Here is an 18,343-nt window from a genome sequence, read left to right on the forward strand (position 1 = left end):
AGAGTACTGCAGGACTTTATGGCAGCTAAAATGAATAGGAGTAAACTAACAGAGAAATGTTAAACATCATTACAGCCTCCATGAAGTGTGGAGTACAACCCTTCCCCCCCCAGAGGTCAAAGGGTGTCAGAGATATACATTGAAGGGGAGATTTATCAAAATCTGTTCAGAGGAAAAGTTGGCAATAGCAACCAATCAAATTGCTTCTTTCATTTTTCAGAGGCCTTTTAAAACATGAAAGAAGAGAGCTGATTGGTTGCTATGGGCAACTCAGCAACTTTTCCTGTGGACAGGTTTTGATAAATATCTCCCCCTCCCCTCCCCCCCAGCTAATCCTGCCCCAGTTCACACAGCTAAGCAGACAAGAGAGCTGCAGAAAACTTCTTTAGTAGTCAGTGTGACAAATATTCTTTTTATGGATACTGAATATATACATATACACACACACACACACATATATATATATTTTTTTATATATATATTATATATATATGAAAAACCTCAACATATAAACCTGTAAAATCTGATTTAAATGATGTCTACTGATAATAGATTCACTTAAAATTGTAGTTTTTCACCATTTTGGAAACTGGATATATAATCCATTTTATAGGAATGTGTTTTCTTTAGATGTCTTGGGAGGATTATACTCCAGTTAGGTGTGGTGAGGATTTCATCTGCAGAAAACATAAAAAAAAAAAGTTCTGGTTTCAAGTTTTAAAATGACATCCACACCTAAAAGCTGCCTACAAAGGAAGGAAATCCAGAATCACTTTATGTTAAAAATATTTAGGTACAAAATTAATATGCACCTTTTATTTCATTTAAATGCATTTATATTTATGTCCAGATTCATTTGAAAATATAACCTTACAGGGTTTAGTGTTCTGCTTACAGAAGGACACAGGGTCTAGGTTTAGTAATACCTAGTGCTGGGCGGTATACCGGTTCATACCGAATACCGAAATTTTTGTGCTGCATAATATGAATTTTTCCCCATACCGCAATACCGGTTGGGCCCCTCCCCCTCGGGAATGAATGAATTATCAGCCCAGCGCTTTCCCCACATCGGGGAACTAATCATATGTGACCCGCTAGTGCTGTTCTGCCCCCCCCCCCCACCCACCAAATCACGTTACCCGCCAGCGCTGGAACTCTATACTGTACGCCAGTGGTCTCCAACCTGCGGACCGCCAACGGCATACTGGGAGTTGTAGTTTTGCAATAGCTGGAGGTCCGCAGGTTTGAGACCACTGCTGTACGCTGTATCCCTATCCCCGGGCTGCAAAAGATAAACAAAATAAACTTTAACTTACCTACGTCGGCCTTACGCTGGGGACGGGAACGTCGGACAGCCGTCAGCCTATCACCACCACAGCGATGTCCCGCTCCGGCCAGTGATAGGCTGAGCTCTGGCCGGCTTCTTACATGACAGTGCGTTTAAGCTATCACTGGCCGGGGCGGGACATCGCTGTGGCCGGTGATAGGCTGACGGCTGTCTGACATTCCAGTCCTCAGGAACAGCGTGAGGCCGACGTAGGGAAGTTAAAGTTTAAGAGGAGGAGGGCAGTGCTTGCGGATGACATATGTGAGTAGTACCCTGCTGGGCTGATAATTAATTGGGGGGAGCAGAACAGCGCTGGCGGGTCACAGGATTTGGTGTGGGGGAGGAGCAGAACAGCGCTGGCGGGTAATATGATTTGTGGGGGGGGGGAGCAGAACGGCACTGGCGGGTAACATGATTTGTGGGGGGGGGGAGCAGATCAGCTGGCGGGTAACATGATTTGGGTGGGGGGGGAGCAGAACAGCGCTGGCGGGTAACATGATTTGTGGGGGGGGGGAGCAGAGCAACGCTGGCGGGTAACATGATTTGGTGGGGGGAGCAGAACAGCACTGGCGGGAGACATGATTTGAAGGGGGTGAAAGAAATACCGTTATATACAGTGGAACCGCCATAAGTTACAAAAATACTGTGATACACATATTTGGTAATACCGCCCAGCTCTAGTAACACCTACTGCCCTTTATGACGCCACAGGGTGAAATTCTACAGTAAAGAAAATGCACATATTTGTACATTATTTGCTCCCCTGCTGATTCTGTACATGTGTCCACTGACAAAGAAATGATCAGTCTATAATTTTGAGGGTAGGTTTATTTGAACAGTAAGGAACAGAATTGCAACAACAAAAATTCCCAAACAACACATTAAATAAGTTATGACTTAGGGCTTTGTGGCAAAACCCTTATTGGCAATCATCACAGAGGTCAGATGTTTCTTGTAGTTGGTCACCAGGTTTGCACATATCTCAGAAGCGATTTTGTCACAATCCTCTGCAGATCCTATCCAAGTCATTAGATTATTTAAGGCTGTTTGACAACTCAAACCTTTAGCTCCCTCCATGGGATTAAGGTCTGGAAACTGGCTAGGCCACATCAGGACTATTCCTGTGCCACTCCCTTGTTGTCTTAGCCATGTATTTTGGGTCATTGTCATGCTGGAATAGCCACCCATGCCCTGGCAGAGAGGAGGTTATCCCCCAAGATTTGATGGTACATGGCCCAATCCATCGTCCTTTTGATGCAGTTGTCCTGTCCCCTTAGCAGACAAACAGGATCAGCTTCAGGTACATAGATCAGGATTTCTCCTATTTCATTCACATAGCACATGTTAAGCCTAATCCCCAATGCCTGTATAATGTCCTCCTCTAGCTTTTGCTAGAGACAGATTACTACTAGAAACAGACAGTGGGCAGCATATTGCAGGCAGGGAGACACCTAGGGGGAGATCAAAATCTTTGCTGAGGAAAATTGGTACAATTCCCCAAAGACACCAATCAATCAAATTGCTGCTTTTATTTTTTAGGTCTTTTAAAAAAAAAAAAAAAAAAAAAATTTAATTTTTTAAAACTAATTGATGCAATTGGTAAATGTCCCACTTTTCATCTGCACAGGTTTTGATATATCTGTGGGGCTTCCAAGGCTTCTCCCTGCCCCCACCAGCCTTGATTGATCAATCTTTCCCTGTGTAGGTATTGGACTGGCAGAGCGGCCCCAATGCCACTCAAACCAGTCAATGGGTGCCACCTCCCCGCAGCCACGGACGCCGCACAGCACCACACCAGTGTGAACAGGGTGCTACAGTACACTTACCATACTCTCCCAGTCAGACTGGGAGGCTGCCAGGAAAGAAAAGGCCCATGTGTAGCTAACTACTACTTATATAGGGTTGGGCTGAGGGGGTGGGGAAGAGTGCAGACAACATGTTCAAAAAAATAAAAATAAATAAAAAAATAAATAAATTAAAAAAAAAGGGCCGTGGCGCCGTGCTACCCATTGAAGTTAATGGGTAGCAAAATTAGCTGCACAAAATATGCAGCAAATCCTATAAGTGTGAATGTACTCCTTAGTCTGTTTTTCTGTAGTAATTTTTGGTAAATAAAATGATTTTCAAATATTAGGAAGCACATAGGCTACCACATGGAGGAAAGCTGCCTGAAATGACAGTGCCCATTAAAAGGTCCTTGACTATAATGAATAATGTAATATAGCTTGAGAAAAGAAAGCACTAAATAAAAAAAACACCACACAAATCCAATCTGTCAAAGTGGTTTATTTACACAAGATAATAACCAAATATTCCAGAACACAGACAAGTAATTAAGGATTCTCATCCAAACCATTCTAGTAAACTATAACAATCCAAGCAGAAATGAAATGTATGGAATATTTGTAGTGTGTATAGCAGTGACCCTGTGTCCTTTACTGCACCAGCTAGTTCATATAATATTTGCACATACTGTACCCACATGGTTTGGAAAGGTTGCCTTTAATTAAAGTGCTCCTGAGTTTAGGTTTGTCTAAAGATTAACCATTGTCAAGTGTTTGTAAGTAGAACATTTTAACTAACACCGCTGTAAAATATATATATAAAAAAAGTAATATTCATACACAACCTCTAAATTATATTGTGTAACATGGAACTGAGGCTGCATGTAAAGGCTAAGAAGTGTGTACTTTGGTATAAAAATACATATTCTGGGGATTGTTCAGACTCTACTTATAGACCTTCCCTCTTAACATGGATAATCTTTGAGTGTTAACAATAAGGGAACATTAAACCTACAAAAGGAAGTACCGTATATATTCTAGTACAAGCCGACCCAAATATAAGCCGAGGCCCCTAATTTCACCCCAAAAACCCAGGAAAATTATTATTGACTCGACTATAAGCCTAGGGTGGGAAATACATCATCCCCCCCCCCCATGTCATCATCCAGACCCCTGTCATTAACACCCCCGTCATCACTGCCCGTCATCATCACCCCCATTTTCTTCACCCTGTCATGCTGAAAAACACAGCTTATACATGAGTATATACGGTAAGAGATAAATGTGTCCATAGTGTTTGCCCATCTGCAGGTCCTAAAACAAACAATAGAGAACCCCTGGTTCATTTCATGCTGGCTTCATTCTTGGCTTCATGCTGGGTTTGTCAGGTCTTAGTGTGCACAGCAGCGTGGGGGGCTCCTTCTGCAGCCTTGGCTAAGGTTTGAGAGTATGAGGTATGGGAACTACTATGACACAGAACAGGAACAAATGAGAGGAGAAGATTAGGGGAGGAATCACTGGGATTTATTCTGTCATTTTCCCATTGCTTTTACATTTCCTTTTTTAGTTAACAAAACAAAACAAAAAACAACACAAGAAAACAAAACAAAGCACAAGTGTAATAACCATTATGGATTTCCCTTTGCTTACTGGTTTCCATTCACATAAGTGGTCTCGAATTGATGTCTCTGGGGCTGCCGTAAAACCACAACTCCCATCATGGCTACAATAGCATGGTGGGAGTCATAGTTTGTAGACTGAAATAAAATACTGAGGATTATTTCATTGAAAGTGCATAATCTACATTGTGTTTTATGACCTATATAGTAATAAGCATACACAGTCCTTGGCAAAAAAAGAAATCTGAAAACAAACACTACACATGAAGGCACAGAAAGTATTAACAAAACAATAGGCGTAAAAGGCAAGTGAGAAGAGTGAAATCCGGCCAAAGTTTGCTCATCTTTAACAGGAATATCCACTTATAAGACTCCTGAAATCCAGCAGAGAATATTCTGGGTATTCCCATAGTCTGGCATTTGGGCCCAAATATCATTGGCCATATCAACCAATCACAGCTCAGCGTTCATTGTAATGGAGCATTTTAGGATATGAAAGCTTAGCTGGGATTGGTTGCTGTAGGCAAAGGACACCAGTATTTGTCTCAGGCCTTGATTTTTATCAGAGCTGTTGGAGACTTGTACCCCAGTGTGGAAGACAAAGCCATGATAACCAATTCCTTTAGGTTAGGATTCGCTTTCTTTTATACTTCTGTCCAGTTATCTGGAATATGTGATTATCTGGATCATACTGGATTAAAATATTTTACAAGGTTTAAAGGGGTACTCCACCCCTAAACATCTTGCATTGAGGGGGCGGAGTCGTGATGTCACAATCTTCCGTCCTCGTGGTCGGGAGCCAGACCCTCCAGCGCTTCCGGAGCAGTAACAGGTGGGTGCTGCGGGCTATATTGCAGGGGTCCCCAGAGGCGGGACCCCTGCGATCAGACCTCTTATCCCCTATCCTTTGGATAGGGGATAAGATGTCTAGGGGTGGAGTACCTCTTTAATATAAGGAATAGGAACTTCAAAAATGAAAACTATGACATATACAGGAATTATTATAACCTCCATAACTCTCTCCGCACTCCCTATATCCTTGGTGTATAAAGTAATACATTTGTAAAATATACAAATTGGAAATGTTTTTGTCTACTAAGAGGCCACTCAATAGACACTAGGAGGCTTACATGTGGCTAAAAGACCAACTCTAAAAAGGTATCCAGGCTCTTGGTGCCCTACATTGTGCTGGATAGCAAAAAACAGTCAATATGAACTTCTTAAAAACTCATAGAAAAACTTTTTAAGCACATATTAGCAGCTCAGTGACAAAGCAGTTTGGCACGATGCACATTAACATGTAAGGTCCCAAAACATAGATATATCTGATCATCTTTAAAACACATTAGTATTTCTATGTAAAATTGAATAGACTATTTTCCATACATGTCATTTTATGGGGATATAAATGTCCTTTATAAAGAGTCTAATGCACCTTCTTACAGACAACAGGCAATGAATGAATATTGCACAAGTACCATGTAGTGTGTTACCTGGTATCCAACAGATGCTGCAAAAAAGCATCCATACAATTAGTTAAGTTAAATATATATTCTCCAGTAAATACTACAAATGTGGAGGTTTCTTAAAACTGTATGCAGGCAGCATTTGTTCAGTTGGTACACCAAAACATGCAATATCATTGGCCAACATTGTTTCTTTAGAGGTAATCCGCACTGTATTCTCTTGCCGGTAAGAAAATTCAGGCAAGATTGACGGTTGTCTCTGGAATTGGCTGTATTCCTCCTGTCAATTGCACTGTAGTCCCCTCAGAGTTCACCTTTTCTCCTCTTAAGTACAGTCTTACAGTAACGTGCAACTGCTAAAAGGACTTTTGCTTTTCTTGGTCCTCTGTTTATTTGGCCTTAGATTGATTACATCCGCTCCATTGATGGCATTCGATTTCTGACCAGAGTGACTACCGCCTGCAGTGTTAAATACCCCTGAAAAGTCAATGACATAAGAAAAATGACAATTTACTTCCATTTATAGTATAAATCAAAAGGACATACATCTAGGGCTGAAACAACTAACTGATTAATCGGCAACTAATCGATTATAAAAATATAGTTGTCAACTATTTTCATAATCGATTAATCGGTTGGTCGAAACAGGGAGAGGAGTATAGCCCTTACAAGGAGGAAAAAAAAGAAAATTATATTTAAAGGAATTATTATACGTATTTAAATATAATAAAAAGCTTCTCCTCTCAGCCTCCGCAAAGCTCAGCATCTAGCCGACCCCACAAACTCTCTCTTAAAAGGGGTACTCCGTTTTTTTTTTTTTTTTTAAATCAATTGGTGTCAGAAAGTTAAAGGAGAACTCCAGACCATAACAATTGTCCCCCATAGTGCCGGCAGTAAAAAAATAAATAAAGATGTACATACCTTCCTCCGCTCCCTGGGGCCCTCCGGTAACCGGCTCCGATCTCCGCCGCAATCCACTTCCTGGTTGCCGGTGGTCGGATGAATCAGCCAATCACCAGCCGCAGCGCAGTCCGACTCGGCCGGCGATAGGCTGAGGGGCAGTGTGACGTTTTTGGCCCCGGCCGCTGGTGCCAGTGTAGTGAAGAATTGTGTGTCCTGAAGAGTTTTCACACTGCCGCTCAGCCTATCGACAGCCGAGTCGGACTGTGCTGCGGCTGGTTATTGGCCGATTCATCCGACCCCCGGCAACCAGGAAGTGGATTGCGGCGGAGACCGGAGGCTGTTACCGGAGGCCCCGGGGTAGCGGAGGAAGGTATGTACATCTTTATTTTTTTACTGCCGGCAGTATGGGGGACAATTTTTATGGTCTGGAGTTCTCCTTTAAGCAGATTTGTAAATTACTTCTATTAAAAAATCTTAATCCTTCCATTACTTATTAGCTGCTGAATACTACAGTGGAAATTATTTTCTTTTTGGAACACAGAGCTCTCTGCTGACATCACGAGCACAGTGCTCTCTGCTGAAATCTTTGTCCATTTTAGGAACTGTCCAGAGTAGGAGAAAATCCCCATAGCAAACATATGCTATTCTGGACAGTTCCTAAAATGGACAGAGATGTCACTATGCTCGTGATGTCAGGTGAGAGCTCTGTGTTCCAAAAAGAAAAGAATTTCCTCTGTTAATATTTAGCAGCTAAGTAGTACTGGAAGGATTAAGATTTTTAATAGAGGTAATTTACAAATCTGTTTAACTTTCTGGGACCAGTTGATAAAAAAATAAAAATAAAAAAAAATAAAAAAGTTTTCCACTGGAGTACCCCCTTTAACCCCTTAAGGACTAAGCCCATTTTAACCTTAAGGGCCAGGCCAATTTTATTTTTGCGTTTTCGCTTTTTCCTCCTCGCCTTCAAAAATCCATAACTCTTTAATATTTCCAGCTACAGACCCATATAAGGGCTTGTTTTTTGCGTGTCCAATTGTACTTTGTAATGAAACCTCTAGTTTTACCATAAGATGTACGGCGAACCTCAAAAATAAAAAATATTTTTTGAGGGAGGAAATTTAAATGAAAACCACAATTTGGCACATTTGAGGGTTTTGTTTTCACACTGTACACTACGGTAAAAATGACATGTGTAGGTCAATATGATTAAAATCCTATGGCTAGATACTTTAATATTTTTGTACCGCTTAAAAAAAAAATCTAAAACTTTTTGTACAATATCAGTAATCTAAAATCGCCCTATTTTGACAACCTATAACTTTTAAATTTTTCCCATATATAGGGCGGTATGAGGGCTCATTTTTTGCGCCATCATCTGTTCTTTTTATCGATACCACATTTGCTTTTAGATAATTTTTTATACATTTTTTTGGAATTAAATGTGACAAAAAAAAACTGCATTTTGGACCTTTTTTACGTTTACGCCATTCACCGTACAGGATCATTAACATTATATTTTGATAGTTCAGACATTTCCGCACGTGGTGATACTAAATATGTTTATAAAAAAAATAAAAATGTACTCTTTTTGTGGGTAAAATGGGAAAAACTGACAATTTTCATTTTTATTGGGAGAGGGGATTTTTTTTGACATTTATCAATTTTTGTCAATTTTTTTTATGTCCCCATAGGGGACTATCTATAGCAATCATTTGAGTGCTAATACTGTTCAGTGCTATGCATAGGACATAGCACTGATCAGTATTATCAGCTATCTTCTGCTCTGGTCTGCTCGATCTCAGACCAGAGCAGGAGACGCCGGGAGACGGACGGAGGCAGGTATCCCTGCGGCAGCGCTGCAGGTGATCAGATCATCTATTTTAACATGTGCATTGCCGCAGATGCCGTGATCTGTAGTGATCATGGCATCTGAGGGGTTAATGGCGGACATCCGCGCGTTCGCGGATGTCAGCCATTACTGGTGGGTCCCTGGCAATAAACGTAGTACTGCCAAACCAGGACGTACATTTATCTCAGTGGTCGTTAAGGGGTTAAACACAATTCATCCCTTACCTAAAACACAAAAAAGAGGGGATACACAGTGCATGTACGTAGGGCTGCGACTAACCACTAATTTCATAAACTATTAGTTGGTCGATTGTTGTTTCGATTAATTGACTAATCGGATACCAATAACCATAGTGGAGAAGAAGAAAAAGTCTTTTCTACCGAATCAGAGTCCTTCCTTAATTTTCACCACTCCCCTTTAGAAAATGATGGCAGTAATCTGACTGGTCATATTGGATACATTCCCCACTTTATCAAGAACTATTATGCAGGAAAGTACTTACCAATTTTGTTGCTACTAGTGTGCACAACCTCTGAGTCTTCAGCATTTTGTTGTTTGAGCCTTTGTAAATATTTATCAGCCAAATATTTAAAAACTGTAAGAGAATATTTGGTATAAAGATAAATTGATAACATCATAATGGATACAACACATGGTATGAAATGCAGACACTGCATACCTCTACTGATAATGACATCTTACCTTCAGTAACATTTAGATCTTCTTTAACTGATGTTCTGTAAAATCGCAGTTTTAACCTTTTTGCTAGAGCCTCTGCTTCTTCACTAGGATCAATAAAAGGAGATAAACATGATTTATTTAATTTATAGTATCAAATACAACCTCAAAAAGGAAAAAAAAAAAAAAAGAAAATGCCTAAAACAGTTAAAACTGTAACAACAATAAGCTGGACAGAAATCATTACACAGACATGACTTCTAGCGCCACCTTCTGGCACAGGTTATACTAAAGACAGACAACCCAATGATTCAGGATGCTCAATGTAAGAACAATTAACTTTATTATATCCACTGGATAAAAGTATTTTTACTTGACAAAACATTGCATAATGCTGTGGTCACACATGATTTAGCACTGTAGTGTGGAGTCTATGTAGCTTCAGTGGTTTAGGCTGGTGGATGCTGCTGGGCTTCTACCTAATGACTCATATATGCTTAAAGGGGTTATCCAGGAAAAAACTTTTTTTTTTTTTTTTTTTTTTATATCAACTGGCTCCAGAAAGTTAAACAGAATAATTGGGGCTCAAGGTCAAGGATATATGGACACCATGTGTTTGTTTAATATAATAAATTATTTATATTCATCTATGTACATGCGGTGGTGACAGTGACCCACAGGGCCCTTGTGGGATCACAGCACTCACTAATTAAATATTATCTCAATAAATAAATAAATTATAATATTAATTATTGCAACGAGACCAACATAAAAGAAATATTATATATGCAGAAATAAAATCTATATAAATACTATAAACCTTATTGCACTGACCAACAGCAGCAAAGAAATACTAGTGACCAGAAACAGCAAATATTGGTCACAATTCAGCCTAAATTACCACAGTCACAGATAGCAATGGTGACAGGTAGCAGCAACTATGGTCACAATTATCACAATTGTAGCAGCAAATATAGTCCCAATTAGCAGCAGTTAATGCCACAAAGTTCAGCAGAGTTCAGCTACATTAGTGGTAAGGCTGAATGGGGTAACTCATAGCAACAATCCGTATCCTGAGTAAGATCTAAGTTCTGTTTCACAATTCAGATAGCCTTTTTTTAGATAAACCGCAATAGTCTCTTAGTAACAGTATTGGTTCTAATATGCCGGCATATGTAGATTGTAACTAAATGTATCAACTGATACGGCTCACCGCTCCAGGGGCTGTGCGCAGCCGAGGGTTCGCTGAGATACTGCGATCTCTTGTGGCAGGACTGGAATATCTCTTCGGTGTCTGTGACAGATGCGCTCTCGTGGCAGGAGAGGGCACCGCCGGAGGCTCAGCCGTCTCCTAAGGTGGCAGTGCTTGCTGGTAGTGGTGGACTCCAGATGGGGAGGCTACAGCGCTTCAGCTGGCAGTGTCGGGCAACGTTCTCGTGGCTTAGAGGTACGCGGTGCTTGTTAGTAACGCTGGGCTCCGGGCAAGGAGGCTACAGCGCTTCAGCTGGCAGTGTCGGGCAACGTTCTCGTGGCTTAGAGGTACGCGGCGCTTGTTAGTAACGCTGGGCTCCGGGCAAGGAGGCTACAGCTCTTCAGCTGACGGTGTCGATCCGCGTCCTTGTGGTTTGGAGGTACGCGTGCGATATTGCAAGTAAAGCCTCTTGTGACTGACTGACTGAGACCACCTTGCTCTAAGCCTTGAGAGCCCTGCAAAAAGAGCTTGAAATATCGCACGCGTACCTCCAAACCACGAGGACGTGGATCGACACCGTCAGCTGAAGCGCTGTAGCCTCCTTGCCCGGAGCCCAGCGTTACTAACAAGCACCGCGTACCTCTAAGCCACGAGGACGCGGCCCGACACTGCCAGCTGAAGCGCTGTAGCCTCCCCATCTGGAGTCCACCACTACCAGCAAGCACTGCCACCTTAGGAGACGGCCGAGCCTCCGGCGGTGCCCTCTCCTGCCACGAGAGCGCATCTGTCACAGACACCGAGGAGATATTCCAGTCCTGCCACAAGAGATCGCAGTATCTCACAGCCCCTGGAGCGGTGAGCCGTATCAGTTGATACATTTAGTTACAATCTACATATTCCAGCATATTAGAACCAATACTGTTACTAAGAGACTATTGCGGTTTATCTAAAAAAAGGCTATCTGAATTGTGAAACAGAACTTAGATCTTACTCAGGATGCGGATTGTTGCTATGAGTTACCCCATTCAGTCTTATCACTAATGTAGCTGAACTCTGCTGAACTTTGTGGCATTAACTGCTGCTAATTGGGACTATATTTGCTGCTACAATTGTGATAATTGTGACCATAGTTGCTGCTACCTGTCACCATTGCTATCTGTGACTGTGGTAATTTAGGCTAAATTGTGACCAATATTTGCTGTTTCTGGTCACTAGTATTTCTTTGCTGCTGTTGGTCAGTGCAATAAGGTTTATAGTATTTATATAGATTTTATTTATGCTTATATAATATTTCTTTTATGGTGGTCTCGTTGCAATAATACATTTTATAATTTTTTTATTTATTGAGATAATATTCTATTAGTGAGTGCTGTGATCCCACAAGGGCCCTGTGGGTCACTGTCACCACCGCATGTACATTGTTTAATATAATAAATTATTTATATTCATCTAACACATGGTGTCCATATATCCTTGACCTTGAGCCCCAATTATTCCTTTTTAATTCTATTTATTTTCAACACCGCGGGTATAGGTGTAGTTATTGGGCAGCCCAGGTCTTTAGAGGTCGTGGTCAGAACAAGAGCCACTCCAATTCTTTTCAGATTTGTATATTACTTCTATAAAAAAATCTTAATCCTTCCAATAATTATCAGCTGCTGAAGTTGAGTTGTTTTTTTCTGCCTGGCAACAGTGCTCTCTGCTGACATCTCTGCTTGTCTCGGGAACTGCACAGAGTAGAAGAGGTTTGCTATGGGGATTTGCTTCTAAACTGGGCGGTTCCTGAGACAGGTGTTATCAGAGAGCACTTAGACAGAAAAGAACAACTCAACTTCAGAAGCTCATAGGTACTGAAAGGATGAAGATTTTTTAATAGAAGTAATTTACAAATCTTCTTTCTGGAGCCAGTTGATATATAAAAAAGTTTTTTTTTCCTGTATAACCCCTTTAACCCTTGTCTTCTGTCCTCAATTGAGGATAATGTTCAAAACTGTCAATTTTTCTTAATGAAGGATAAAAGGCAAGAGTCCTAGACAAAGGGCATCACTTGTGTTAACCCTAGAGAGTTTAAATCTTGTTTGGTATTAATAGAGCTTAATGGCACAAAAGGATTCATAAGGGAGAAAACACTTTGACATAAAATATATGTGCTTTGTGCTGACTAATATTAATTGAGCATTTATACAGAATTTTTCACGGCATGCAACATTTATTTCCTTCTTACTAATAGTAGAACTTAATATTTTAAGGGTAGGGTCACACGTGCCTTATTTGCTGCTGCGTCTTTTCTTATCCATTAAAGTATCGAAATCAGCTGCATATTTTGCCACCCATTGACTTCAATGAGTAGAAAAATACGCAGCGGCAAATACTCAGCAAAATACAGCTTTAAATACTATTTACCTACTTAATGATCTCATTTAGATAGATATAAGACTTGGGGACTGGAGGAAGATGACCTCTACATAAATGGGGCTGAATAAAAATACCAGACAAAGCCTATATAGGAATATCACTGCTATTTTGACTTACTTCTTAATAACAGTGTCATCCAGCAAGTCTATTTTGTTTTGGACAAGAACAGTGGGAATGTCTCCAACCTCCGCCATCACTTTCTCCCTCCAGCTGGGTACCGCTTCAAATGATTCCCTATCCGTTGTAGAAAATACCAGCACACAAGCTTGGGCACCTTGCAAATAAAGAATTCATCCAATTATTTGTGAATCATAGTGTGTACATATTACATGCCAATAAAATAAAGACAGAAAAAAAGCTTTCAGCATAAATGCAGACTGCAAGCATATCAAAGTGAAGAAAAATTGAACGGCTTTGCCGTGGAGGGCCTCTCGGATATCTATTCTCTTCTCCTCCAACCTCCTGAGGGTGTTCCGGTGTCACATGGTTACATGGAGCGCTGGGAGACTGCTCTTAATGCTTCTATTTCTCTCCCTCAATGGAAGATCATTTGGGAAAGGGCGTCTAAGGCCTCTATTTGTGCTGCTTACAAGGAAACCCAATATAAGCTACTTATGGGTTGGTATCACACTCCGGAGTTATTGAACAGACTGAACCCTGATATCCCCCCTCAGTGCTGGCACTGTGGAGTGGGATTGGGCACGGTGTTGCATATATTTTTGTCATGCCCTCGAATAGGGACATATTGGGCTGTGGTTCAGAGATTGGTGCGTGAGGCTTTGGGTGTGCTGGTTCCTCTAGATCCGCTTGCTTATCTTCTTCACCTCTCATCCCCCACTCTGGCTAAGAAACCTTTTAGGCTGTTTATGCATATAGTTTTGGCTGATAAAACCCTTATCGCAAGATGCTGGAAGAAAACTCTTCCTCCCTCTGAGTCTGATCTGCTCATTTGGATACGGGAGATTAGGTCATTGGAGCTTCCTTGAATAACACTATCCCCTCATTTTTATCGGTTTGGGAACCCTGGGATCGCTTTTCTGATAGACAACCACCTTGATCCTTCGCTTTACCTTTCCTTCCTTTCTTCTCCTCTCTCCCTTTTCCTTACTTTCTTCCCCACTTTCCTTCAGTGGATAGTCCGTCTCTGTCTGGTATGTCATTTGTTTGTCTCTCCCACCCCACCCTTCCTTTGTGGTTAATATGCACTTTTAGCTACGCCAACTGGCGTTCGGATGTTCATGGGCTCTATCTCCTCCCTGGCTACTGCTTGGGGAGGGGGGTTCTCCCGCCTTTTGGTTTAATTTGACTTCTTGTCTGCCTGTTATTACTCTGTATTGTTGTGCTCTACTTCTGGGCTTATGCCCTTATGACACTCTTTATACGCTACTTCACATATTTGGATTGTATCTATGAAAAACCATAATAAATATTACAGTTTAAAAAAAAAAAAAAATACAAAGTGAAGAAAAAAGGCAAGGAGAAGGTACAAAAGGCAGACACACTTGTTTACCCAGCGTATTTGTGATTTTAACACTTCATTTTTATTGCAGAAGAATAAAAAGGATATCCCTATATTATGCACACATCAAATCCAATGCATTTTGAATGCTAACATGCACACACAAGTTTGTCTGTGTTTGTGTATATTTGCTTGTTAAGGTAGGATCTGTGCCGCAGACAGTGAAGTCTGATGAGATGTGATCTGACATTTCATTTGGTTTGTTTGCAGGGAGAAGAGATCCCAGTAAAAATGCTTTTCCCAAAATTAAGATTTATCACCTTTCAACAGATAAATGTCAGATTTAAGAGGGCCCCTTCATCAGTCTTAGCATGGCACTGTCTAAGATAGCAGAGTAATGCAAAAATGAATGAGGGGTAGGGACCCCATACAAGTGATCGATGGGGGTCCTAGTAATTAGATATTTATCACCTATCCTGTGAATAGAGGATAAATGTCCAGTGTTAGAGGACACCCTTAAGTAGTTGTTTTGGGGATGTTCTACATAACAGAAATCCTGACAACTTGATGCACAACACTCTATAAGTCTGATATGCACTTGGGAAGGGCTGGGCTTTTATTTAACTCCTGTAATAGAATTTGCGGGGTTAGTTATTGTTACGCTATATGCTCTTTATTTACTCACACAGCATTAATATGAAATTTTCTTAATCTACAGTATCTAACATTTTTGTAAATATTTTATTATATCTTTTCATGTGACTACACTGAAGAAATTAAACTCTGCTACAATATCAAGTAGTAAGTGTACAGCCTGTATAACAGTGTTTAATGTTGTGTCCCCTCAAAATAACAACACACATCCATTAAAGCATACCTGTCAGATCTCCCGCCTCTCCAAAAAAAAAAAAACTGTTATATGTTGCTCAAAGGAAAAAGGTTGTTTTGCAGCACTACTTAGCTTAATAAAAAATGGTCGGGTGCCAGCTCCTAATGAACTTGCTCAAAGTCCCAAAATGTATCCATCCGAAGAAATGGTGCAGCACTCCATGAGTAAATCCAAGGTGCAAAAAGATTTATTCACTTCACATCATAGCATAGCAACTGGTCATGTACATCTAATTTTTATGTGTCTACAACCTATATTTCTCTCAGAATTACCTTTATTTGCCATCACTGCTCAGTGAGGTTTATGTCCATGCAGAGGCATGGGGCGTGTCCCTCTCTTCTCCTCACTGTGATGACTCCTCCCCCTCCCTCATTCTGCTCTGACTCACGGGGTCGGGAGCAAGCACAGCAGCTCTGAACCTGCCTGCAGCCCTGTCAATCACTCATGGTGTCCATGACCACTGGACACTGCAGGGTATGCGTCCCAGGAGGCAGGGGGACCCCTAGTAGCCACTTTTTTGACTGGCTTTTTCAGTATGAAATACTGAAAAATTTCTGATGAAAGCAATTGCAACACATTGTTTTTGCATGCTTTATAACATATCAAAAGTTATTGTATCTGACAGTGCCTATTTAATGCCTAAACTTAGACAACAAAAGTGAATACACCTGTAAGTGGACTTGTCCAAATTGCATCCAATAAGCCATTTTCCCTCCTCAATGTCATTTCACTCATTACAGTTACAAGGTCTCAGGTATGGATGGGAAGCAGGCATTTGGTGTTATCGGTCTCACACTCTCTAATACTGGTCACTGCAAGAGATGAAGATCCCCGGGGCTCCGGTTCACGTGGTAAAAAAGGTGTGTTAGAGCGCTCACTCCTGTAGATTAGCTTTACTGGAATCGTGGCAGTATAGAGGTAGCCGGACACGGTTAAGTTTAAGAGATAATAACCGGATTTTATTAGGGTAGATCACAGATAACGCGTTTCGAGGGGCGAGACCCCCTCTTCATCAGATCCAATGATCTCTCATTGAATCTGACGAAGAGGGGGTCCCACCCCTCGAAACGCGTTCTGTGATCTACCCTAATAAAATCCGGTTATTATCTCTTAAACTTAACCGTGTCCGGCTACCTCTATACTGCCACGATTCCAGTCAAGCTAATCTACAGGAGTGAGCGCTCTAACACACCTTTTTTACCACGTGAACCGGAGCCCCGGGGATCTTCATCTCTTGCATCCTCCAGACGTTCAGGAATCCCAGGACGCCACGGTGTGAGCTGCACCCCCTGATCTCACTATTCCCTTTGAAACGGGATACAAGCGTGATATGGTGTTGTGCTCACTGCACAACACCAGAAGGTGAGCAAGTTTCTTTCACCTCGTTTTCTTTCTTTTTATCTGAATACATTTACGGCACATTGTTGCGCTTCCCCTTTGCGTTTCCAATTTTTTTGCATATCAAGCACCTAATACTGGTCACTGGGAGTTGAATATGGCACCTCATAGCAAAGAACTCTCTGAGGATCTGAAAAAAAAGAATTGTTGCTCTACATAAAGATGGCTCTGATACTGAGCTGCAGCGCTATGGGTAAGACCATACAGCGGTTTCACAGAACAGGCCTCGCCATGGTCAACCAAAGAAGTTGAGTGTACTAGCTCAGTGTCATATCCAGATGTTGTCTTTGGAAAATAGACATGAGTACTGCCAGCCTTGCTGCAGAGGTTAAAGGGGTGGGTGTGGGGTGTCAGTGTGCTCAGACAATATGCCGCACACTGCATCAGAGAAAGTCAGCAAATAATTTACTGAAGACAAGCAGACTTAGGACATGGATTACTGGAACCATGTCTTGTGATCTATTGAGACCAAGATAAATTTACTTGGTTCAAATGTTGTCAAAGGCTTGTGTTGGCGACCAGGTGAGGAGCACAAAGAGTGTGTATTGCCTACAGTCAAGTATGGTGGTGGGCATGTCATGGTCTGCTAGCATTGGGGAGTTCATTAGGGAACTATAAATGCCAAAATGTACTGTGACATACTGAAGCAGAGCATGATTCCATACCTTTGGAGACTGGGCCACAGGACAGTATTCCAACATGATAATGACCCCAAATACACCTCCAAGATGACCACTGCCTTGCTAAAGAATCTGAAGCTGGGGGTAAAGATAATGGACTTGCCAAGCAGGTCTCTAGATCTAAACTCTATTGAGCATCTGTGAGTTTTCCTCAAACAAAAGATGGGGAGTTCAAGGTCTCTAATATCTACCAGCACTGTGATGTTGTCATTGGGGAGTGGAAGAACACTCCAGTGGAGACCTGTGAAGCTCTGGGGAACTCCATATCCAAGAGGCTTAAAGGGGTACTTCGCCCCTAGACATCTTATCCCCTATCCAAAGCATAGGGGATAAGATGTCTGAACGCGGGGGTCCTGCCGCTGGGAACCCCAGTGATCTCTCCTGCAGCATCCCCCGTTATCTGGTGCACGGAGAGAGCTCCTGATGTACTACATTACATTGTAGCAGAGTGTTATTTCTTCAGTTTTGTCACACAAAAATCTGTGGGGTTTTCTCACTTATGTGAGATACTGTACACCAACAACCCACCCCCTTCCAATTCTATAATAAGACACAAGGCGTCGTATTCCCTTGATGCCTACTGTGCAAAATAATTGTCTCTTAGTCTTATAATTATACAAGTGACCAGGTAGGATTATCCTACATGGCAAACTAGAAACTCCCAAATGACAGCATTACTGTGAA

General features: G+C 41.5%; 1 protein-coding gene across 2 annotated transcripts in view; it reads right to left on the reverse strand.

The window, feature by feature from the left end:
* Positions 1-3,597: 3,597 nt before the first annotated feature.
* The window catches only part of RAB23 (RAB23, member RAS oncogene family), a 40,308-nt gene continuing 25,562 nt past the window's right edge, over positions 3,598-18,343 (reverse strand). For both annotated transcript variants that reach the window (XM_056565789.1, XM_056565790.1), the window contains exons 4-7: positions 13,351-13,507; positions 9,651-9,733; positions 9,451-9,543; positions 3,598-6,673 (exon numbers count right to left, since the gene is read on the reverse strand). In XM_056565789.1, the coding sequence (XP_056421764.1) occupies positions 6,534-6,673; positions 9,451-9,543; positions 9,651-9,733; positions 13,351-13,507 (473 nt within the window). In that variant the 3' untranslated portion in view covers positions 3,598-6,533. The remainder of the gene's footprint in view (positions 6,674-9,450; positions 9,544-9,650; positions 9,734-13,350; positions 13,508-18,343) is intronic.

The sequence above is a fragment of the Hyla sarda genome, chromosome 3, assembly GCF_029499605.1.
Source record: "Hyla sarda isolate aHylSar1 chromosome 3, aHylSar1.hap1, whole genome shotgun sequence".
In the NCBI taxonomy this organism is placed as follows: Eukaryota; Metazoa; Chordata; class Amphibia; order Anura; family Hylidae; genus Hyla; species Hyla sarda.